The sequence below is a fragment of the Nelusetta ayraudi genome, unplaced genomic scaffold, assembly GCF_046127955.1.
Source record: "Nelusetta ayraudi isolate G7.1 ecotype Tasmania unplaced genomic scaffold, CSIRO-AGI_Nayr_v1 ptg000008l, whole genome shotgun sequence".
Lineage (NCBI taxonomy): Eukaryota > Metazoa > Chordata > Actinopteri > Tetraodontiformes > Monacanthidae > Nelusetta > Nelusetta ayraudi.
This window is the reverse complement of record NW_027466058.1, coordinates 3,255,718-3,279,375: the sequence shown is the minus strand read 5'-3', so window position 1 is coordinate 3,279,375 and position 23,658 is coordinate 3,255,718. Positions and strand designations below refer to the sequence as shown.

General features: G+C 46.4%; 1 protein-coding gene across 1 annotated transcript in view; it reads right to left on the bottom strand.

Moving 5' to 3' along the window:
- LOC142883506 (uncharacterized) overlaps positions 1-23,658 on the bottom strand; it is a 108,146-nt gene that overhangs the window by 1,233 nt on the left and 83,255 nt on the right. Inside the window, exons 31-49 of the mRNA XM_076018422.1 lie at positions 21,923-22,027; positions 21,726-21,779; positions 21,268-21,321; positions 19,580-19,633; positions 19,414-19,467; positions 18,980-19,024; positions 16,729-16,779; positions 16,573-16,617; positions 14,923-14,949; positions 13,225-13,278; positions 12,661-12,705; positions 12,268-12,312; positions 12,101-12,163; positions 11,671-11,706; positions 10,035-10,079; positions 9,161-9,304; positions 8,214-8,280; positions 7,563-7,709; positions 3,389-3,466 (exon numbers count right to left, since the gene is read on the bottom strand). Of these exons, the coding sequence (XP_075874537.1) occupies positions 3,389-3,466; positions 7,563-7,709; positions 8,214-8,280; positions 9,161-9,304; positions 10,035-10,079; positions 11,671-11,706; positions 12,101-12,163; positions 12,268-12,312; positions 12,661-12,705; positions 13,225-13,278; positions 14,923-14,949; positions 16,573-16,617; positions 16,729-16,779; positions 18,980-19,024; positions 19,414-19,467; positions 19,580-19,633; positions 21,268-21,321; positions 21,726-21,779; positions 21,923-22,027 (1,213 nt within the window). The remainder of the gene's footprint in view (positions 1-3,388; positions 3,467-7,562; positions 7,710-8,213; positions 8,281-9,160; positions 9,305-10,034; positions 10,080-11,670; positions 11,707-12,100; positions 12,164-12,267; positions 12,313-12,660; positions 12,706-13,224; positions 13,279-14,922; positions 14,950-16,572; positions 16,618-16,728; positions 16,780-18,979; positions 19,025-19,413; positions 19,468-19,579; positions 19,634-21,267; positions 21,322-21,725; positions 21,780-21,922; positions 22,028-23,658) is intronic.

Here is a 23,658-nt window from a genome sequence, read left to right as displayed (position 1 = left end):
GAGTGCAGGTGTCGGTATTTAAATACCCAACATGTAACAATGCACAAGGATCTATTGGTATGAAATGGAATAAAAATAAAAAAATCTATGTTTTTAGTTACATATAGTCGCTAAAACAATTACTGCTGTGTTTATTGTTTGATAATACGTGTTAAAATTTCACCCTGACGAAAAAGTTGTGAGATCAAGTAGAACATTTGAAAACTACATATTAACCAATTTCTGCAATACACTTTCCTACCATTAGATGCCACTAAATTCTACTCAATGGGTCTTTCAGGAAAAAAAAAACATACAAATGATAATGACATAAATTCACTGCAAGTCAACTCAAAACTCAATATGAACATTTCACATGTGAAGATTAGTCTCTTTTCAGTATATACAGTACATCAGCTTTATGGTAAAGACTTGGTTTAGATAATATCAAAGATATTCTTCCAAATTTAAGCCTTTGACACGAACATGTTTACCTTATAATTTGACTCAACTCTAAACTCTTGAAATGTCTTTTCTTTTAATATGAGGTGATCATCAGATTGGCTGATAGCATCCAGCATTGCTAAGCAACAGCCAGCTGAAGAGGCAGTCCAGTCGCTTCCCGGAGCAACACACAAACAAGAGAAACAGCGCTCTCAGCTCAAGGCAGCCTCGATTATTTCATGCTGACGGAATCATGGTTCCGGACTGAATTTGGCCCTTTCCCCTCGCTCGGAAATAAAAGAAGAACTCTAAAAAACACAACCTGCCCTTTTCGTGGCTGTCACATCCATCTCCCCCTTAACTGCTCACACACAAAAACTTCCGCAGTGCCGCCACGCCGGCGTTACCGCCAGTCAGACAGGCCGCTAACAGCCGAGAGCAAAGCTACCGAATGAACACTGTACTCAGTGTCGGAAGGAATGCCTCGATAATATTTTGGGGATTTGTTGTTGCATTTGCTGGGATGCCCTCGGCTGTTTGGGGTGATATAATAACCTGCCAAAAAAGTCAGACAGAAAGATTTACATATTCACATTTTGCTTCTTGGTAGCTAGCTAGCAAAGTCTGACTGATTGGATCGTCTTCAGGGGGAACCACAGCGATGAGGTTGTGACCCATAAGGACGGATGTGACAAATCTGTTAAAACTGGACCTGCTTTTATGCGCCTGTAGCTCCATGTTCATTGGAAAGCTAAAGGCTGCAGGTCAGCATCTGTGTCCAAACACTGAATCCCACCAGGTTTTCACGGAAGCTGCTTGTACTCTCGCCGGAGATGCGGGCTTCCAAGAGAGAGCTACAACCAAGTTTCGTTTAATCCGACACGTGCATCCGTCACACACACACACACACGCAGGCAGACAGGATGAGTGACTTCGGGTCCGGTGATAAACTCCCGCCGCCACCCACTTCGCATTCGCCTAATCAGGTGTGCGGAGCTATTTCTTAGTTCAGGGGAGCAGGGCAAGAGCTGACAGCTCGTTTTTTTTTTCTCCGAGAGAGGTGAAACATTTATCCAGGAGAAGTTGGCTTCGGTAACTTTTGCAGGAAGCCGTTGCTCCATCGCCGCCGCTGCGCTCGCTGCTCTCCGCCGCTCTCCGCCGGGCAACCCGTCTAAGCGGCGAGACTGAGTGTTAGAAAACATAAACGCCATCTGGGAGCGGTGGTTATCTTGCAGCTGTGTAATTGGAGCCAAAATGGAAGGCTGGAGTGGAATTTAAGTTTTTTTTTTTTTTTGCTGTTCAGATAACGCAGAGCGATGTGAGGCTCTTTAGGTCGCAGATCAGAAAATTTGGAATTTATTCTGAGGAGGCAACCCAGGGCCTGGTGTGTCAGGGGAAAAAAGAAAAGAAAAAAGAAACTGATCCAGTAAAAGCAGAAGGGCTCTTCTGCGGAGTTAAAGGTAAAGAACGCTGCTTTCCAATTTCCGCACAGGCCGGACGTGCTCAGCAGCCTGTTCCAGCAGTTTTGCAGCTTTCTGCACAGACAGATGCCAGAAAAAACTAAACAAAACAAAACAAAACAAAAAGAATGTATAGAAAAAAGTCGTAATATCCACATAATGTGACTTTAAAATGCACTCAAAAAGAACAAACGCACAGTTTGGGGTCCTATACCTTCTTCAGCGCGACCACATTTTAAACGGCAGCGCCGGCACTTTTCCCAGACAGACAAAACAACGTCCGTGCCCGCTGCCTCTGGGAGCCTGGCACAGCCGCAGAGGACACATTTCTATTTATTTGTCTCGCTAATCTCCCCCGTCTGACAGGCCATCAGCCTCCCCTGTCTCTCGGCCCTCTCCCACCATCAACAAGTCTATTTGACTGCATTTGCACAAATGCATCGATCTTCGGCGGGAGGGAGATGGGGTGGTGGGGGAGGTGGGGAGCGGGAGGGAGGCGGTTGCTGTGTGTAATGAGGCCCGCTGACAGCAGATGGATGCAAAGGCTGAATGGAGCCATGCATCATCAGAGGGGAGAGTGTGGGCATTACCTGCAGTCATTATGCAGCAGCAGCAGAGAGGCTGCATGCGTGACCCCAGCCAAGGTCCCATATTGTGCAAAGTTCACCGTGGCGATGTTTTCATAGCAATAATATGTGATCTTCGGCCTGCCGGTGAGCTGAGAGAAGACCATCCTTCACAGGGAGCTTGTGGTAAAAACACACACAACTCCGAAAACCAGCCCTCTGTGATGTCACAAAGGGAAGGCGAGCAACCAAGTCTCGTTCCTGGCTCCTTCTATATGCTTCAACGCTACAACAAATCCTCCATATTAGCAGGTAGACTGTAAACATCTATGCTGTTTTTGAGCCAGGGTTGCATTACTAACTAATACATTAAATTGACAGATATAGTGATGAAATCGGTCTGGATTTTCTGCATTTGTTTTGTTTTTCACTTACTGCACCTCTATTCTGCACTATAAACGCTGTGGTTTTTGGCATTGTGGGAAATTCGATGGAGCTTTGCCACTTGGTGAGTCATACTCAGGTACTCAATGGTTGTCCCAGCTTGTTGTCGAAAAAAGACTCAAATGAATGACAGCCACATCTGCTGCAAAGGGACCCTAGAAAGACAGCTAAACATCAGAGGCAATAAAGCCAAGAATGGTAAATGGACTGCACATATAGCGCTTTTCCAGCACCTTCACGGTACCCCAAAGCACTTTAAAATGGCCTCTCATTCACCCATTCACGCAAACATTCATACACTAACGGTTGGCTGCTGCCATGTAAGGCGTTGCCTCGCCCCATTGGGAGCAATTAGGGTCGAGAAAAACTTTGGTTGGGCGTCTATAATTTTCTTAAGGACCCTTGAATCCAAATTGTCGTGATGCATCCTCCGTGGAAACAAAAAAATACATATACATTGATGATTATGGTCATGTTTTCTACATGTTTTCTTACCTGGCGGCCCCATTTCTCCTGGATCTCCTGGCAACCCGAACCCCAGCTGGCCTCGCTCCCCTTTCGGACCCCTGTATCCTGAGGACAGAGGAGACACTCTGGCTGAGAACAAACGGAGGCCAGGCGAAGTACAGCCCTTCAGTTAGTACAATTAGTCCAAATATCAGAAGACCAAGGTCCACTCAACCTTAATATCAGTCCAGGGACTTGCATGGACACTATCACTCTGTTGACACAATACAGTGCCATTAAAATGTCAGGCTTCAGGTCTGCACTTGTTTTTCCGGAAGTAAATGTAGAGACGGGCTGCTGGAGCTTTCAAGCTTCAACCCCGGCCTTTTAATAACAGAATCGCACACTAACATCTTGTACGGAGAGGACGGAAAAAAAAAAAAAGTAATCAAACACACCATCTGTGCATTAGCGTTCAAAGGAAGGCGGCGGGCGCTGGAAGAGCTCTCCGACAACAGAGTGAGGCCACGGCGGAAGGCCTTGCTTTTGTCACAGGGGCCAGATCTGTGTTTGGTCGGCGGCGGCACTCAGAGGGACACGAGAATGCAACAGATGCAGACCAACCATCACTCGGAAGTAGGAGATTTAAGATCTTTCCTGCTCTGAGTCCAAGCTGATTTTTCTGGACCATCTCCGACGACGGAAAAGACAAAGCCAACAAGCACAAAAACGGGAGAAGTCTGCGGCGAACACGCGCATGCTTTGAGTCTGATTAGTTCGAAGCGAGTCAGAAGCGCCTGCCAGCGGCCTCCCAGTCATGCCTGCGAGCGTGTTGCCCCTTCATTCAATTCCATGCTGAGCCGAGCCGAGCCGAGCCGAGCCAGTGGGTCTGAAAACGGCGGCATACCAAGTGCGAATTCGAGGCGCGGTGAAAATATTTTCCCCCCACGAGGCACTTGGAAGTAATGGGAGTCTCAGGGCCGGCTGCTTGCGTGGAGTGCATCAGAAACACTGACAGGGGTATCAAGCGTCGCATCGCCCCCCCCCCCCCCCCCCCCCCGGCCCGAGGGGGAAAACGCTTGAGCGCTTGCATGTCAGGAAAAATCTCAGAAAATGAAAAAAAAAGAAGCTTAAGAACGCTCCAAAAAGTGAGGCTCAAAGAAGGAACGGATGACGGTGGTGGGTTGACATCCACACATTGCTGAAATAATGAGACTTTCTTTCTTTTTTTTGAACACTCACAAAAGTCGGTTTGCTCGTTCGTTCGGTGATGAGTCGTTCTGTGGAGCGAAGAGGACTGCGGTTTGGGCGGACGGGGGGGGGGGGGGATCTGAATGCCACACATGGCGGTGAGTCTGGGGGCGAGCCGCTCGATCGGCGTACAAAGGGAAACGCGTCTTCACTCCTGCGTTGGCTAAAATACAGCCATTACACTACATTTCCCCTGCTTGATTGATAGAAATTTAGCCTTGTGCCTGTTGCACACATTTGCAAAGTGCATCGCTATTCATCCCCGGGAGCGGGGGGAGGCCAGGACTCCACCAAGCACAGATCATTGAGAGGGGTTTACTGATTTTTCCAGATTGCGCAGCACAAAGTAGAGAAAGCGTCATACAAAAAAAAAAAAACACAATTTGTTCTGCTCAGTGCCATTAAATATACAGAATATTCGAAAAACGGAACAACAAAAAAAAAAAAAGAAGACCAGTGTCAGAACAAGAAAAATCAAGAAGTGATGATACAGATTTCAATATCACAACATACATCGGCAGGGTAGGTTCATTACTCACTCAGTAGGAGAAGAAAAAGGATGAAAAGCATGATGAATGAACAGTGGATTACAACACATGAGGGGATAAAAGAAGAGAGGGGAAAAAAAAAAAGTACACATAATGCACCAAATGCGTCGCATCTGCGTCTGTGTTGAAACCAGCAGGTTGAGGCTTTCAGTCCCGGTGACTTCAAAACCGCGAGGAGAGGGAAAAAAAAAAAAAAAAAAGGGAGAAGAAAAAAGAAAAAGAAAAGAAGGCGGTTGCAAATTCAACAGAGGGGGGTTATTTTTCTCCATAAACAATTCATTTTGGCGTACAGGAGAAGGAGTCAAATTGGATATTGTGGAGGAGCGCGGTCTCCAGCAGAGGATGACGAGAAATAATGAGGAAATATTACCCCAAACTCTCTCCCCAGCCGAGTGGAGGCACGAGTCAACAAAGAAAAATTAAGAAGTTGTTGAATTCCTGATTTATCCGGGGAAATAACTTTCTTCCTTTGTCTTCAACAAGTATTTATTGCAAAGCCACGTTAAGGAAACACCCGTGAAACGCTCTTTTGAAGCATGAAAAATAGATGAATAAACAAAATCAAATACAGCAACACATGCTCAACAGAGTCCGAGGCGTGTAATGCGGAAGGCATTATCGCTGCACGAGCGCCAACAGGTGTGTGCCGACATTAAGAACATTGAATGTGAGGAAAAGCAGCATTATTTATTATTAATTTTTTTTTATACAGGATTGCAGTGAGGGCTGGATGGTTGTCATTAGTGTGAGGTAGATGCAAAGGTTAAAAAAAGGCTCCCCCTCGGAAAGCTACGACGCCGTCGTCCGTTTTGCCGGCCGAGCAGAGAACTGAGCAGAGAGGAGCAGCGTTACCGCTGTAAGAGCACTTGCGTCGGCTTTACGAGGAGTGTCCGCCTTCTTTCCTGGCTACGCTCCCGCTTGTACTTAAGAGGCTTTCTTTTTTCCTGGAGTGAGGTATCGGAAAAAAAAAAAAACAACAACAACAAAAAAAAAAAAGAAGAAAAAGAAGGAAAAAAAACCAACAAAAAACGCTGCTCTCTGCTGTCCACATTGATAACATTTTCTCTTATTCACGGCCAATTCTTCCGTTTGTCTTCATATTTTTCTCCCGAGAGCTGCTGAGCACCGCGCTCCTGGCCTTTCCTCTGCTTCCCGCCCCTCAGTCTGCATTGATATATGGCTCTGAGCGAGAGAAAAATACCCATAAATTCCTGTACATAGTATCCCCACACTGGCGCTCTCGCCGGCAAATTGTTTTAGTTCAGGTGCTCACACTCGACAGTGGCACTTGCTCAATACGTTTGGATTTGGGTGAACGTGCACTCGTCACAAAAAGTTCAGAGATATTCGGCTTTGGGTTGAAATTTATTGAATGTCTCTAAAATGCATCCTTTGCAGGTGAACATTTTGAAAGACGATCGACTGTTCAGCGTTTCGGACCTTCTTGCAGCGTTGGGAAAGTTTGCTTTTTACATGAACTAATTCAAAGTTCAGTTCACACATTTTAAAAGGAGCTAGTTCAGTTAATCATTCATAATTCATAATTCCACATTTTGAACTTGATTTGATATTGACAAAGCCCATATAGAACCACTGACAGCAGTTATTTTATCCTTTCTAACGCTAAAACTATGCCAAATTAACTTCAAATCTATTTTTGAATCCTAATCCAACCAGGTTTACAATAGCATTGAGAGGACAGCCCTGGAGTACTGGCATTTCCCTAATGCAGCTGCAGCATTCCTCTCCAGAGTATATTTTCATAAACATGAGGAAATACTTGCTGCTTGAAATGGTCTCTAGACTCTTTATTATGATTCCAAAAAACAGGACTGCAGTCCTTAAGGTGCAAATATTTTTCATTTCTATACTTTTCCAAACCTACCTGGAAACAGTTCACATTACCGGTAAATTCCGTTTCAGTCAGACCCGTTCATTGAACGCGTTGGGGCACAACACTTCCTTCTTGTGTAACATGCAATTGCAAGTGTCTGATCCGTGAACACTAAATATTCTACTTCGCTCATATTCTGTGTTTAGAGAGCCTCTTTATCTTGCTGCTATTTTAAAAGATTAGCATTTGAAAAGTTTGACACTTTGTTGTTGTTTTCCCAACACTGCTGTTAGCTTCTGTTTCAATAAGCTGCTTGAGATGACCGAACGTTGCATGATTCTACTTCAAAGCTACACTCACACTATATATAACATCACTGTAGCTTCAAGCCATAAATTTCACCCCAAAGTCACATATCTCCAACTTTTTTTCACAGTGTGGCAGGAACTAGCTGAGTATCTTTCACTTCACACCAGGAAACAAGGGATCGACTGAGTGTCACCCACACTTGCAACCCAAGGTTAAGAGTGTTATTTATGAATGATAGATTATATTGGAGTTTATTTGGCCGGCCAGTTGGTCTGTCTACCTTTAGGACCAGGAGGTCCGGGTTCTCCTGGTATGCCAGGTAATCCGTCCTGGCCAGAGAGTCCAGGCGGTCCCGGCGGGCCTTGAAATTGTGAAGCTAAGATGCCTGCAGGTGTCTTCTGTTGCACGGAGGAGCTTGATATCCGCTCTGCTGGGCAAAGAAATAAATTGCATTTTAAATGTGGACCAAAGGGTTGGAAATTGAAGCAACAGTATTTAGCTTCTATGCCTTATCATGATCGTTTCAAAATCATTTTACAATATACTGTTTTGTTTGTTGAAACAGCATCCCTGTTTCCTGCTAGACGTTCTCTCGCAATAACACACATTCCTTTAAGACAAAACATCACGCGCTTCTTATCTGGTTGTCAGAAGCTAGGAAACGAGTCTATTTACAGAATATTCTGGTGTTTTTGTGATGGCAAAAACAGGCATAGAAAGAAAGAGTTGAATAGAATACAGGGTGCTGGGCAGGCAACCAAAGTTATACTGTTTTTAGACCAGTTGGGGGCGCTGTGTCAATGGCAGGGGTGTCAATTTCTCTGTTACAAGTCAATGAATTGTAAAAATAAGATGATTCTGAAACTGTCATTTTAAGGCAGCAGAAGTACAGAGTGTTGCTGTAAATATGCAAAATGGGTGCACAAAATACCTTCAAAGATCTTCAGAACTTCATTTCGGATTATCTTTCTGAGTTCCTCCATGAAGCTGGGATCACTCTGTGTGTGTGTGTTCAAAAAAAAAACAGAAACAACAGAACAAGTCATTTACCTTTGTAGTCAGGTCGTTACAGAGTAAACAACTACCTGTAGTGAATAAGTAAGTGTCTGTAAACACAAAGCGCATTTTTTAAAAAGAAAAAGACAAACATTTGACACAAATCTTTGTAAAGATCAGCGCCGGGGAAAACCATCTGCGTGGGAGGACCGAAAGATCAAAAGCGTGCAGGTTTTTTTTTTTTCTTCCTCCGGTGCTCCGTGTGATTTATGTCTCAAAAACTCAGTTCGACATGGACTCGTATATCGCAGCGTGTTGTAGCCCCGCGGACGCTCGCCTTCCTCCCGCCGACCTGCGGATAGAAAAACCTTGCGGGGCTGCTGCTGCAGCCGCACCGGCAAAACCCTGAGACACCCCTCATGCACCTCCACCCGCTCCACATCCAAATCAGGCTGGGCGTTGCATAACTGTTGTGACTGCGTATGAGTAAAGCGTGTGTAAAGTGTCTGCGATGTGTTGGGTGGGTGTTTCTGCTTCTCTGCAGAGCTCCGGGCGCGCCCACGTATCGCTAATCTCTTTTCTCCGTCTCCATCCCTCTCCCTCCGTGACCTTCTAGACGGGGAGTGGGAGGCGTCGAGCGGAGACAGAGAGGGAGAGAGAGACAGAGAGACAGAGCAAGAGAGAGACAGAGAGAACAGCAGCCCCCCTTGCAAAAAAGAAAAAGATGCGTGCACCGCTCTGCATTCGGCGGAATGACAGGTGAAGTTACACAAGGAGGAAAGAATTCAGGAAGAAAGAAGAAGCAGCATGATCTGTTCCCCCCCCCCGTTGTTGTTGTTGTTGTTGTGAGGATGATTTTCCAGCGCCAAGCGAAAAGCTCACCAGCATTTTTGCGATCTCCGACTTTCCCGAAGAACCGGGCTCGCCCTTTGGCCCGGAAGGGCCGAGCTGTCCGACAGGGCCGGGTTCTCCTACGCGACCTCTCTCGCCTTGAACGCCTCTCTCGCCTGAAATGCCCGGATCGCCCTGCAGGAGGGAGCAAGCGGGGCTGGGTTTGAAAGCAGCACGTCGAGGCACCTTCGCTTTGAACCCTGAATGTTAAACTACAGGCAGTAAAGTGTCTCCAGTCTGGCTGTGTCAATCAGTTGGCTCTTCTCCTTTCGACCTGCATGATTGGTCGGTTTTGACACTATCTGGATCACCTGCGATTTCACTGCTGCCCCTCAGAATCCCCCCGTGGCAAATGTTTGGCCCGTGTTGACACAAAAGCATTACACAGTCACTGCAGGTTGCTCAGCGACACATCCAGGATGTGAGTCTTTCTACCCCCTACATCCCAAAGGTGCTGTTTTAGATTGAGATCTGTGAAGGCCATTTGGGTACAGTGAGCTCATTGTCTGGTATAAGAAACCAGTGTTCCATCTTCCGGAAGACGGAACACTGCTGTCTTGAAGGGACAGGGCTCGGTTAGCGACAATATTCAGTCAGTTGGTTTGCGACGAACCAAAACAAGGTTACAAAACATCTTTGACCGAGTGCAATTGTTGGCACAAGGCAGGATGAATCCCCGCTTTTATGTTTGTCATGTAATTCTGGCCCTGCCGTCCGGATGTTGCAGCAGAACGTACATTGTCACACCGGGCACCTATTTGTATTTCTGTTTTTGTGCGCGCAGACTTTTGTCCGCGTTACGTGAACGTTCCGTTGTGCTTCTGTGCTTTGCAGTCTGAGTCATAAAAGCAGCTTTGGAACTCACGCGCTCTCCTTTGGCTCCTCTGTCCCCTGGTCTACCTGAGGATCCCTGAGCAAGAGAAGACATTAATTACATCTCGGTGCCTGAAAAATAATAGGGTTAAAAAAAAAAAAAAAAAGTAATGGAGAAACACTTGAAGAGAGCTAAATAAAAGCAATCTCTCTAACCAGCAGCTTTCCCCATCATGCGTTATTTTTCTTCCAAATTCTAATCATCCCACTCCTGGAATTACTTGACTTTGAGAACGGCGCGCTTTCCAGAAAGCCCCCCCCGCTCGCTGATTGCCTCTGAATCGGCATCAGGTGCGTCGCCGGCACAACATCCCGCAGTTTCACCTTCCGCAATGTCACCGCCGCCTGCCTCTCCGCGCCGCTCCACGTCTCCACCGGAGACGGCCGAGCCCGCCAGCTGCCTCTACTGTACGCCGGGCGGGTGGCGGAGGGGAGGTGGGAGGTGGGTGAGTCGTGTGTGTGTGGGGGGGGTGTACCTGTCGCACACTCCCGTGTCAGAGCCGATCCCTGCCTGTCACTCCTCATTGCCTCCCTTTACCGCCGCTAGCGGCAACACCCCCCTGGGAGCGCCTTTGTATCAATTTCCTGCCGGATTACAGGAGCCATGCAAAAGACAATCTGGCACGATGTGTTTTTTTTTTTTTTTTTTTAAATCGAGCGTCTCTTTGTGACGCTGCTCTCCCCTGCCCGCTTTAATCTGCGGCACTCTGTATTCCCCGGTGCCTGATGGGAGGCTTAAATCTATCTCCGTGCCCACCGAAATGTGCTTCTTTGAGCATTACATTAAAAACCTCAAAGCAGGATGCTGAGAGGAGGCGAGGAGGCGAGAGGTAGGGAGGTGGGGGAGAGCGAAGCCGCCTGCTAGATGGCACTGTTGGCCCACCGCAGACAGAGCGAGAGGCATGAGGTAAGTGGGGGGGAGAAAAAGCTTTTTGAGACGCTGAGATTCTGGTGGGAAAAAAAAAAGAAATCTTCACGGTGGCGAATTAAAAATAATAAACATCTTTGGCCTTATTTGGGTTTGGCGGATGACAACAAATCTCGGCCCCTCCGAGCAGAAACAGTCAGGCCAGACGAGATCAGACTCCAGCCACTTCGCTATTGGATCACGCGGTTAATCCGAGATGGGTGATTCATGACACATCCCGTCAGCGCGCTGCGAGCCCATTTTGTGCCATTTTTGCAAGCCAATTGAACCCGCAACACGTCCGATCAGGCGCCGGCCGCCGCAGCCGAGTCTGCAGCGGCGTTGGCATCCCCGCCGCTGGTCCGGATACATCGGGGCCCCGCAGGATGAATATTTAATCTGAGAGTCGGCTGCCCTCCATTACAAACATTTTACCGTTGCCTCAAAGTATTAACGCTGTCATTTAGGCAGGAAGACTAAAAGTCAACAAAGCCTTAAAAATCTGCGGGATTTCCATTAAGTTTTAATCGCCAAAATCTGAAATATGCTAAACAGGCTTTAATGCGCTCGGGCTGCCGTGGCTCCAGGGTTTCTGGCAGATAAAAATCTGCTGCGCCATCTCTTTTTGCGCCGCCGCGTGATGTGAAGCACTTTCCTGTGTGGGGGAGGTGGTTCGGAGGGGGTGTGGGGGTGGAAATTGGAGTTGGTGGAGTCGACTCACCTTGATTCCGAGCGCTCCGTCTCTCCCCGGCCTCCCCTGCTCGAAGGAGCGCAACACAAACAAAGACATTTCGCATTAGCGGCCGCCTTCGATTGGATCAGCACTGTTGCACTCCCGGTAATCTCCACAGTTAATGAGATATCGCGGGCGAGAGGATAATGATCCTGATTGCTCGGCGAACACTGTTCCATTATGCACTTACAGCAAAAAAAAAAAAAAAAAAAAAATACACAAAACCACCTCTGATGGTAATTGTGTGGAGGAACGTAATCGTTTGCAGGACGAGCGATTGTTAACATATATGCTGTCTGCGTACTGTCCTTGAATCACACTCTTTGTTGTCTCTGTATGAAATATGGACATGGAGCATTTCACACGACCATGATGATTACAGAAGAAAAGAGCGGTAGGATTTGTGTAGAGTGCTTACACCGACACCTTGAGGTCCCTCGGGCCCTGGGAAACCCGTCTCTCCGATCGGCCCCCGCTCACCCTGCCGGAGAGAAGGAGACGGCCGACGTGTCAGTCGGCGGGCGACAAAAGGGCCGACGCGCGGATTGACAACTCAAAGGGGAAGTCAGAGGCCGCGAAGCTCACCGGCTCTCCTGGGACTCCTGGCTCTCCGCGAGCGCCGGGCTTCCCCTGTCAATCACACACACGGGAGGACAGAGCAGAGGAGAGAAGAGAAGAGAGGCGTGTTTGACAGGTCCTCAGCGGTGTCGTGCAGCTGCGCCGCCTCACCGACTGTAAGCGGGCACCAACGTATGGAGAAAGTCCGACTGAATGAAGGGCGGCTCTGGCGGGTCTGTGTTTGCTGGGTGTCTGCTTTGATAGCTGCTACTTTGTGCGCTCTATGAATCGCCATCGATCGGTTTGCCCGCAGCCGACTTAAACAACACAGATGATTGATCAAGGGCGAATATGTCTCAGAGTATATAAAAGGGTGGGAGGGGGAAGAGCAGAGTCGAGAAAAAAAAAGAGCAGACTCACCAGAGGGCCCGGTGTTCCAGAATGACCTGTCAAACCAGCATCACCCTGAAAGAATCGTTGCGGATCGGGTCAGACGGTTGTGAATGCAGGGGGGAGAATTGAAATCAAGCAAATTCTGCAGCATCAAGGACGGCGCTGAACAAGTTCTCAGAAACTCTCCAAACAGTTTAGAGTTAAACAAGCAACTTTTTGCTAACGAACATATGCCTTTTGTTTTATTTAACGGAAAAAACTTTGCGCCTGTCAGATGGTGCCCCTCCCCCACTCCAAAGAGGACGGGGAGGGGTGGGAAGGAAACACTCGGGAGCCCATTATGAGTTTCCACCGTGTTCCAGCACAGACACTTCGAGTGCTTCGAACTGTTTGGAAAAATATCAAACTCCGCTTAAGTCATTAGCTGCGCTCACGGTGACTCCGAACTTTTGCAACAATTTCTTACTTTTTTTTTTTTTCCTTGAGCTGGAAACTCACAGTTTTGTGAAAAGTGACAGGAAGTGGTGAGAAGGCACTTTTCCCTCAGTTTGTAATCTCCTTAGCGCCGTGGCAGGATCAGTATTTGCTTACCTTAGCTCCAGGTAGGCCTTCCAGTCCGGGTAATCCCATGGCCCCTGGCTCCCCCTGGGACAGAAAAACCACACCGCATGTTGTGTCCAGATCAAGGAGCCAAAAATAGCAAAAAGCATCAACCTGTTTCACTCCCTACACTTAAAACGTTAAGTGTGTAGTATTTTGAGATTTTGAGAAGAAACCCTCACCCTCTCAACCTCCCTCTCCCGAGCTTGCCAGTGAACTACGATGGCCTTCTCTTTCGTTGGTTTATTTGAGGATGCGAGCGTTCACGTGAAATACGAAACGTGCTGTCAGGTGGGCTGAATTTGTCCACACCAGGCTTCCTTAGAAATATGTGGCAACTATCTGGGAGCAAGACCCCTGCTCTTTGTATATTCTTATATAAGATCCATTCTAAAAGTAGGAAAACCAAATGACTTTTATTGTACTGCGAGCGCACAGTACATGTTTTTTTTTTTTACAGCTGGCAATATAAAAATCGTAAACCAGACTAAATTTCACAGACTCGACTTTCAATGTAGTGAAGGGAACAGAATCCTGACAGAGCTGTCAGCAAATTTCTCATTTAAACGGACGAACAAAGACGAAAAAGGCCGAGCTGAATGAAATGCTGCGGCAGGCGACGATCTCGCGCTCGTTTCTGATCTCGCCATCCAGGTGTTTGTGTCGCCCCTTCATCTGCCAATACGGCGGTAATCCTGAGAGGACACGACAACCAGAGCCTGAACATGCTATATTATAATCTCCGGCAGATCCTGTCACACCTCATTCACTTCAGGAGGGGATGGAAGAGGAGCCCAAATTGACAATCACAATGGGACTTGCTCTCCGCGCTAAAAATAGAGGAGCCTTTCCATTGGGCCCTCACTTTGCAACTGATACCCTCTGTCAACCTCCTCATCTTGGGGCAGTGGAGAGGGCCACCGGGCGCTGACATAGACGGATTGCGCGAGTAATTGTCACACATGTAGATTGTCATGAATAAGCGAGCGCGGCTAAAAGGGGGAGAGCGAGGGAGGGACGGAGGGAGGGAGAAGGAGGCCAGCCAGAGGATCAGCTGCGAGACGGATTGGGGCAATTCCGCCGCGGCACCGGAGCCGCTCACACAATTTATTAAAATGTCAAATTAACATCCTGGTGAAAAATCACCGTGCAACAAAACAATAAAAAATGCAATTGGCCCCGTGGGGAAAAAGAATTCACGTTTGACGGCAGGAGCGACTGCGCCGGTCGCTTTCAGGCTGCAGGAAAGAAGGGGAGTGGAGTGGAGGTGCGGTGGTGGTGGTGGGGGGTTGTTTGAAGCGCGGAGAGTTCATGTTCCCACCGGCAAGACAATATGGTGCAGGGGAGGGGGCGGCGGTTCGCGGATGAGGATACAACGGGGCTTCAGAGGCGTCGTGATCGCTCTTCCTTTGGCGGCGCAACCGCTAAATCGCTAGCGAGAGCGGTTAAGTGCTCACGCCCGAGGGCGTATCGACTCGTGCTGCAGCGGACCGGGCCGTGTGAAAAAAAAAAAAAAAACATCTAACAACAACAGATCATTGTAGTGACACTGGCTTTGCCATTTTTTGGTGCTTGGTGAGAGGGTGGGGGAGGGGAGCGTCAAGCAAATGGGCAAATATTGTATTAGGAAATACTCCAGAAGGGAAGACAGAAAGAAAGAAAGAAAGAAAGAAAGAACCTTCAACTCACCGCAAGTCCTTCGTCTCCTTTGGGTCCCTTGGAAGAGAGGAAGGAAGGAAGAAGGAAAAAAAAAAGGGGGGACAGATTAATCGTGAGTGTGACAGCCGCCGTACAAATCACGGCTACAGTGGGAGGTGACACAGGGCCACCGCGTGTTATTGTCGGTAAAAATTCATGGCGTTCATTATTGCCCCCGTAATCTCCCACATTCAGTGCGTAAATCATTCTCATTTTCTGCGACGTGTCCCTGAAGGAATAGCGAACATCACCTTAGCAGTTTCCCCCCCCCCCCCTTTCATCTGATTTTCGGCATTTCAAAGGTCCCTTATTACACGAGCTCAGAACCCAGCTTCTTGTCAAACAATATTCCAGTGGGACGACCTCACACGGCTGGAAACAAACACACATCTCAAGAGATCAGCAGTCGGTGTGTTGAGCCCTCTGTGTACAGCTGCTTAAGTGAATGTACTTTGTTTCCATTCATCTACTGGACTTCCACAGTTCTTTGGTAAACAGCTATTTAGCCCCGTGTTTATAGCCTCCCATAGAAACGGGGAGTTTAGAATGTTCAATTGACCGCACGTGCGTGTTTCTTGGAGTGTGGGAGGAAGCCGGAGAACCCGGAGAGAACCCACGCAGACACAGGGAGAACATGCAAACTCCACACAGAAAGGCCCCAGGCCTGGAATCGAACCCATGACCTTCTTGCTGTGAGGCGGCAGCGCTGACCACTGCGCCACCGTGTCGCCCTCCTGTACATATATTATTTTATTTTTATATATCTAGTAAAGTTAGCTGTTCTTTTATATATTGGTGTGATTCTGATTCTGATTACTGACCTGTGAGAGGTATTAGAGATATATTATTGAAGAATTAGTTCCCTTTATGACATCACAAAGAGCTGATTTCCACTGATTTCGCACTTCCCGGACAGCAGTGGAAGGAAGCGCCGGTAGTACAACACAGACCTTTCTCATTTTTCCGTGAAGTTCGCGATCACGCCGGTGACGTTTTTGCGTCGCTGCTGAAAAAACACTTGGCGAGGTGAATGCGTCACCAGACCTTTGAGAATTAATCAACACCACGGAGGCCCTCCCGAGGCATCTCCACGTGGATGGGGATTGGTTTCGGATGTGGCTGATGCAGCGAGGAGGAGCAGAAGCATCCTCGAGACTGAACCCTGGTTTCCGTCTCAGCTGGAGTGTCTTATTTTCCATCGCCCGCCACCGCCGCCGCCGCCGTGGCGGTTGATGGCGGACGGATGTCGGCGAGGCCCCGGAACCTCTCCCAGGACTGGAACAGATTACAGCGAGCGTGATAAGGAAGGAACCACCAGCTGATAAACGCCCGGGTCGCTTTTTATTTTTTTTTGGCGGCGAGCGGCTGAACCGAGTCCGCTTGGCATATCAATGATGTCGCGTGTCTCGGGGCAGCAGGATGGGTAGGAGACGTCTGCCAGAGAGCCACAATGCCTCTCATCCACCCCCCCCCACCCCCCACCCCCCACCTCGATCCATCCAGAGCCGAGATAACACTCGCAGCTGCTGCTCGGGCTTGTTTGTTATTTGACTCGCCCAACTTTCTCCCGCTCGTACAGTCTCTCCGCGGCAACAATGTACAGGATTCGCTTCAGGCACAACAATGATTATATGTGCTCACCGGCGCACCAGGAGCTCCGGGGGGTCCCAAAATAGCTCCGCCGCTCTGGAAGGAAAAAAAACCCCATTGTCATCTTACAGGGCAGTGCGGCTTTAAACACGCTGGGTGAGTAAGAGAGGCCCGAGCTGGTCGTCGCCCTCTGAAAGCCCTCTTTACCTGCAGCTTGTAGAGGCTGCTCATTCCGTTGCCCTCCACAAAGGGGACGCCCTGCAAAGACAATCAACAGAAAAACACTTTTTTGAGTTTTAAGCACTAAACAGTACAGTGTGTGCTCGCGCGTGAGCGCGTGCGCTATGCAGTTAAGCTCTTAAAAGGTACAAGAGTGAAATCAATAGCTCATTTAGCCCGAGAGAGGAGTGTGGGGTATGAGGACGAAGGAAAAACAGGCGAATGTCGGCTTAATAATCAATCAGCCGGCTGTAATTTAAAACGAAAAAAAAACAACAGCAAAGAAAAAAAAAAAAGGACAGACCAGGAGCGACTCAAAGATACAAAACAGGCCACTGATTAAAAAGAGCGCAGTGAGAACTTGTTAATCAAGACTTTTTGGGTCACATAAGAACATAAAAGGGCATTTTTTATTTTATTTTTGGACCGGCACAGCCTGGCAAACGGCGGCTCTTGTAAAAGTAGAAGGAGTCAAGGTTCTCATTTGGAAGCAAGCGGATGCCCGTGCCCTTTTCAGGCCACTGAGCCATCCCCTATCCTGCCAGACTGCAGTTTACGAGAGCAGGGCGCGGACGGGAGGCCACTGCAGGTTCAAGGGCGGCTCTGATGAATTATAGATTTGCTTTAGGATGTGCTTACTCACTGGCCTTTTAAAAGGCCGGGGAACGCCGTTCGGCGGCGGCGAGGAGGTCACCGCGATTTCATCACATTTGCACTTGTTTGTCACCCGCGCTTTGCTGGTTTCGCTAAACACTGGGGTTGGGAAACTGGAGCCCACCGAGAATAAGAATGACAGAGACGGCCGTCAAAGCTTATGGATTGAATTTAAACAGCTCACGACGTTGGGTAACACCACCAAAAAGCCCAAACACTTGATTTTATGTGTATACTATATTTCATGTATACAGATGAATGGCAGGAAGTGACACCATCAAACCTTGCTCCTTGTCTTTTTTTCTCCAATCACACTTACATTAAGTTTTGTGTGATTAACCCACAAGTCATGGCAAGTTATCCTGTAATTAGTGCTTACAGAAAGAACTCAATACAATAAAGTTACACCAGAAGTTGAGTGAAATTTTGCTGGGAATCAGCCTTTAAGTGCTGAACCCTATGGACAGCCTGGAGGTTCCGATACCAAATTATAAAGCACTGCCCAGACCTTGCCTTGCTTTACTTTTTGCCCTTCTATTAAACTCACTCGCAGCGTTAATGCGTGAAAATACACTCTGCCACTGCATATTTTATCCCGGGATGAAAGTATGAGAGTGGTAACTTTAAATTACGATATAAAGTACACCCCCTCCCCCGACCCCCTGAACTTGTTTTGCCTTTCTTGACACGACGTCGGGGGAGTTGAATAAATCAGCCACAACCTGCTAGCGAGCAGGACTGGACATTAGAAATGAGGCGGCTCACAGCAGACTCTCCTAATGACCACCGTCACCTCGAAAAACCAGCTACTGCCAGCGATAATGTTAAATAAATACCCATCTAATAAATGGAATGGACAGCTGTCTGTTCGCATTACATCGTTACTGAGCCAGGGGTCAACATTTCCAGTGTGCTATTTTGAAATGTCTGGGACAAGACACAGGAGCTTTAATTTTGCACTGAATAGCTACTGTTTCTTCGGTAAATGACATTATAATTATAAATGACTAATAATGGCTTTATAATGCAAAGAACAAGCGTTTATGAAAGCATGACTTTTTCAACAGGTCAACCTTTAAATTGTCCCTTTAAAATACCAAAATGGTTAGATCTACATTTAAACAGCATAATTTCACCTAAAAAAAAAGGATGAATGAACTTCAGCTTCAACCGTAAGATAGGAAACTGGCACTGTAAAGGTTGTTGCTTAGCCATGAAAACCTGCACATCTTGAGAGTTACAATGAATAGTTGCAATGAATAATGTGGATTTGAAGAAGGACAGCACTGTGTTCATATACAAACTGTTCATTGAGTGTCGCTGAATTTAATAAATAACATTTTGAATTACATGTGAAGTTGCTACTGTGTGGGGGTGAGTCAGGTTCAGGCTTAAAAAACACCCTCACCGACCCAAACCGTGACCTTTTGTTTCTTTTTCCTTTTATTTTCCTTTTCTCTTACGAAAATAAAATGTCATATTTATGAAAAGATGAATAATGTAAAACGGTTTAGTCGAGATATAGCAGTGTTGACAAAGGGGCTGAAGATAGACCAAAGGTATATCTGTGGGGAAGGTAACTCACTGGAGGTCCTGGAAGCCCTGGCCTGCCTGACGGCCCTTCGTTTCCCTGCCAGACACAGAGCAAAGGAATTTGTAAACATGCCAGCGAGAGTGCAAGGTGTTTATCGAGAGCCGTCCTGTGCTAATGTGATCACTAAAATGACACCTCATTTTTAAACCCTGATAGGAGAGGGAGAGAGAGAGAGAGAGAGAGAGAGAAAGAAATGATGTTTCTTCTACGGATTCATAAATCTTTTGCACAGGAATAGAAGCCATTCACACATTTTCATCGACACATTAAAAAACAACAACTTTGAAACAAGCAAAACATTAAATCCGAAAAATCTACATTCTCTCAAAAATATCACTCCAAGGTCATTGATTCGGTACAAAAGCAGTGAGTAGACCCGCTGCTTACATTATAAAGAAATGTGCTGCAGTGGTAACGGAACTTACTTTTTCACCCTTTGTGCCGACTTGGCCCATTGGCCCTGGTCTACCCATAATCCCCTGCAAAGAAAAACCTTTTTAGAACGAAATGTTTGAAGCATATGAATCATAACCAAGTGCTTTTGGTAATGCAAAATAAAATGCAAGGACACATGAGGTTTGCGCTTTGTACCAGGGCTCCGGTACGACCGGTCACACCAGGAAGGCCTGGTACTCCTGCAGGACCCTGGAACAGACAGGGTTAACATTTTTACCACTCCAAAATTAAAAAAAGAAAAAAAAGAAAAAAGAAAATCTAATATCTTATTAAATGACTGCGTTCGATGCACTTGGGCGACTGCTGTAATAGAAATTAGTGATACTTGCAGACACTGTGATCACCTGCAGGTGGGTGCAGTTTAATCTAATGGAGGTCTATAAATACATTCATCCAGGATTCATTAAGGCAGCTTCTCAATGCCTTTAGGGTCTTTTTTCAGAAATCCAACAATGCAATAAAACTGATTGGATACACAGACACTTAATAGATGGGCCGCTCATTGCGATTGGAGATAAGACCGAACACTCAGGGCAACTTAGATACACACTTCCACATTTTCCTTTCTTCATATTTTCATGCCAGGAGCAGTAAAACCTTCCATGTCAAGCATCTTTATGAAGGTATTTTGCCCTGAATGTGTTTTTCGAGACGGCATCGCATGTGTGTCTTTCACTGATTCATCCCTTTTCTAATTGAAAGCGGCCCATAAAAAAGCCTATAAAACATGTGACTGAGGCCATAAACCCGAGAAAAAAGTGAGTCTGTTAGTACAAAAATCTCCCGCCTCTGCAGTTCGGCGGCCAAAAGCCGACCTGAGAAAACGCTCCTCTGCCGTTTTCAAATTAGCACACAAAAGAGCTGTCAGACTTCCTTCATCACGTGAGCATCAAGATCAGAGCAAGGCGCACGAGCGGCACTGTGGATGGCTTTAAATAGTGCTATTTTGAAAAATAAATAAATAAATAAATGAATAATTCAGAGGAGCCATTCACCATTAATGACATGACAATATGTCACTATTGTTTGTTCGAGCAAATTGTGATACTTGAATAATCACAACGAATAGCTGTAAAAAAAAATTTTTTCTCTTTTCTTCCACCATTGATTTTTACAAAAGACAGAGTCTGCATCCCTGTGGACAAAATGAAGAAAATTGCTCAGACCTTCAAATTAACACTCAAACTTTTGATTAAAGACTTTTAAAGGTTGCATCATTTGCAAAATTCACATCACCAATTTTTTTTTTTTTTCTTTTAACAATATAACATTTTTTGCTCAGAATGGCAAAAGTCCATCCTTTGTTAGTGACGACAAAACCTGCCTAGTGTTTGCAGGCCAGGGTAAAAACGCTCCTAATTTCTAAAATGTGAATGGAAACAAATGTATTTTTTTTTTCATAAGTCTTGTTTTCAGTACTAAAAAACTTGATTTATGATCCAATAGTAATTTGTGGACATTTTGGTTAATAATGAACAAAAACCTCAACGGTCAATGTAAAACAGTGATGCTGCATTGAAATGTAATGAGTGTCATCCTGAGTGTTCTTTAAATTAGTGTATGGATAAAAGGTTTAAAAGACCAACAGGTGACTGTACTGTAGATGGTCCATGATGATAAATGTGTTGCATGACTAAACATCTATACTGCATGATGCAGGAAGTGTTTTTAGACATTTTAGCAGCACAAAAATCATTAAATATTACATTTTTAAACTGACATATAATGTCACACGTAACAGGCTAGAAAACCCACGTCATCATATTTGACAACTTGGTTTAAAGCTGATATGTGACTTTATTTTGATTCAACTCTCAACTCACCTCATCACCTTTGTCTCCCATCGGGCCTGAGAATCCTCGCTCTCCTTTAACTCCCTGAAAGAAAGAACAAAGAAGAAGTTTTTCAACATGAACTGAAAAAAAAAAAACCGACCTTTAACTGCACCCTGCTCGGTGCAAACGCTAAAATGTCTCGTCCTCTTAGCTCCACATTCCCCCTGTCACTGTGGTGAAACACTGTAGCCATAGCAACAACATCCAGAGCGAGCACATACAGTAGCGCCGCACAGAACATAATGAGATGTAGGGATGGCGCTTGGACCCTGGGAGATAATCCAAATGGAGATTTTCTGAAAAGTGTTTTGTCGTTGGGGATTAAACGTTGTACAAAGGAAGAATCTCATAAAACGGGGCCTTAATTCCACAGCTTCATGTTGCGCAGACAAGCTGGAGCTACGTTCACTGAAGCAATTCCAGAGTTGTCAGAGTTGCTTGCCTACCTTGGGACCTTCTTTTCCTGGGTTTCCCATGGGACCTCTGATACCCGGATCCCCCTGTGCACAACACAGTGTTCACTTGCGACCACGAGATAAGCGCAGTGAAAAAAAAGGCGCTGACTAGCGACACGCCAAGAATAACTTTTTTACAACTTTTTACACGACTCCTCTCCTAATTGCCGCGATTAGCTTCCTCGCACCTTTTCTCCCAGCAGGCCGTCTAGCCCTTGTGCTCCGGTGGGCCCCTTCTCTCCCTTCTGTCCTGGCAGGCCTGGGACTCTGGTCTGGCACACGCTGCAGGCATTCTGCCAAGCGCCGGTGAGGCAGGCGGCGCAGGGGGAAAAGAATGAGAAAAAAAAGAAAAGATTTCATCAGGCTGAAGCGCAGCACTGCATTTCTACCCTTTATTATGTCACATCCCCCGGGTGGAGGACAAGACCCCGACCGACATAGAGTGTTCTCTAAATGTCTGCGCGCGCCCCCCCCACCCCCCAACAGCGTCTCCAGGAGTGTCTCTCACATAGGTGAGCGGTGAACTTTGTCAAACTCATTGACTGTGACATTTAGCCGGGAATCTTAAACATCATTATCGCTGGCCTGGTCCAGATACGGGCAGCGCACCTCGCAGGAAGTAAGTAGCAGCGAGGCTGCGGTGACAGGGAGGGAGCACATTATTAACCCTGCGTGAAGCACTGGCGGAAATACTGAACAAAACTTAAGGAGGCTTTTTTAAATTTTTTTTTGCGGTTTGTACATGGCTTGACCATATAGGGTGAAAACCTTTGAATAAAACATGTGTGCGCTCCTTGTAAATGTCAATGAAATGTAAATGACATCCGTCACATGCTCGTGACTTATGGCACTGAAATATCCAGCGCGTACACGGCAAGTACACGGCATGACACACACACCAAAAAAAACCAACAACATTTCAAACTGTTCGTGCAACCCTCAGCAATAAAATCTCATTAAAGTCATCATTTCGCCCAACTGCGTTGGAAAAAAAAAAAAAAAAACAGTTACCGCGGTTAAATCCTGCTGGTTGGTTTGGTTCATCACCGAAGTCTAATTATCACTCCGGGAAATGTAATTGATAAAAGCAAAGAGGATCGTTGTAGTGGTAAGTGGAAGGAGGTGATGCCGAGTATGTTTTGGTGTCACTGAAGGTGCTCATTAAATCTGTTCCAGCGAGAGCGGTGAACACTCGCTGATTTTAACAACGCAGCTAATGAAAGGCTGAAGGAAAATGATGTATTGCTGATTATTGGTGTGCAGGTACTGCAACAGTTTGTTTGTTTGTTTTTTGTTTTTTTTGAACGGATGTGCATCAAACGTCGAAATCAAAAGAAAAACGCTGCCGGAGACACCAAAGTGCTGCTATCAGTAAACAGAGTTGTCAGGTGTGGGATCTTGCGCGGGGCTCTGATTAAAAGTGTCCATTCAAACGGTCGACAAAAAACGGTTGAAAAAAAAATAACAAGAAATTTATCTCCCGTTTGTTCTATAGAGCCACTAATTTCGGTCGGTTTGAAACTGAAAACATGAGCCAGCTCTGAGCGGGTGCTAAAACAAATAGCGAGATAAGACGAGTCCGCCAGAGGAAATTCAATTAGGACACTTTAGGGGCAAGGTCTATAAATAAAACGCATTCATCAGCGGTTTCAAGTCGTGTTTTTCATGTTTTGATTGAACCACGGAAATGAGGGGAAAAAAATGCTTGAAAGCTTGCCACATAATGCGCCTTGTGGTGGTTCATAAGACATGCGTGCATGCTGTTGATTCGTCACATTAAGATGTAAATACAGGTTGCGTGAGTTTTGACTTGAACTTACTTTTTCTCCGTGTCATTTATTAACGCACAGAAAATTTGAGAAAACAGACACGTTTTTTTGTGCACGTTGACATCTGTGTGCTCTCACGAATGGTGCAGTCGTAT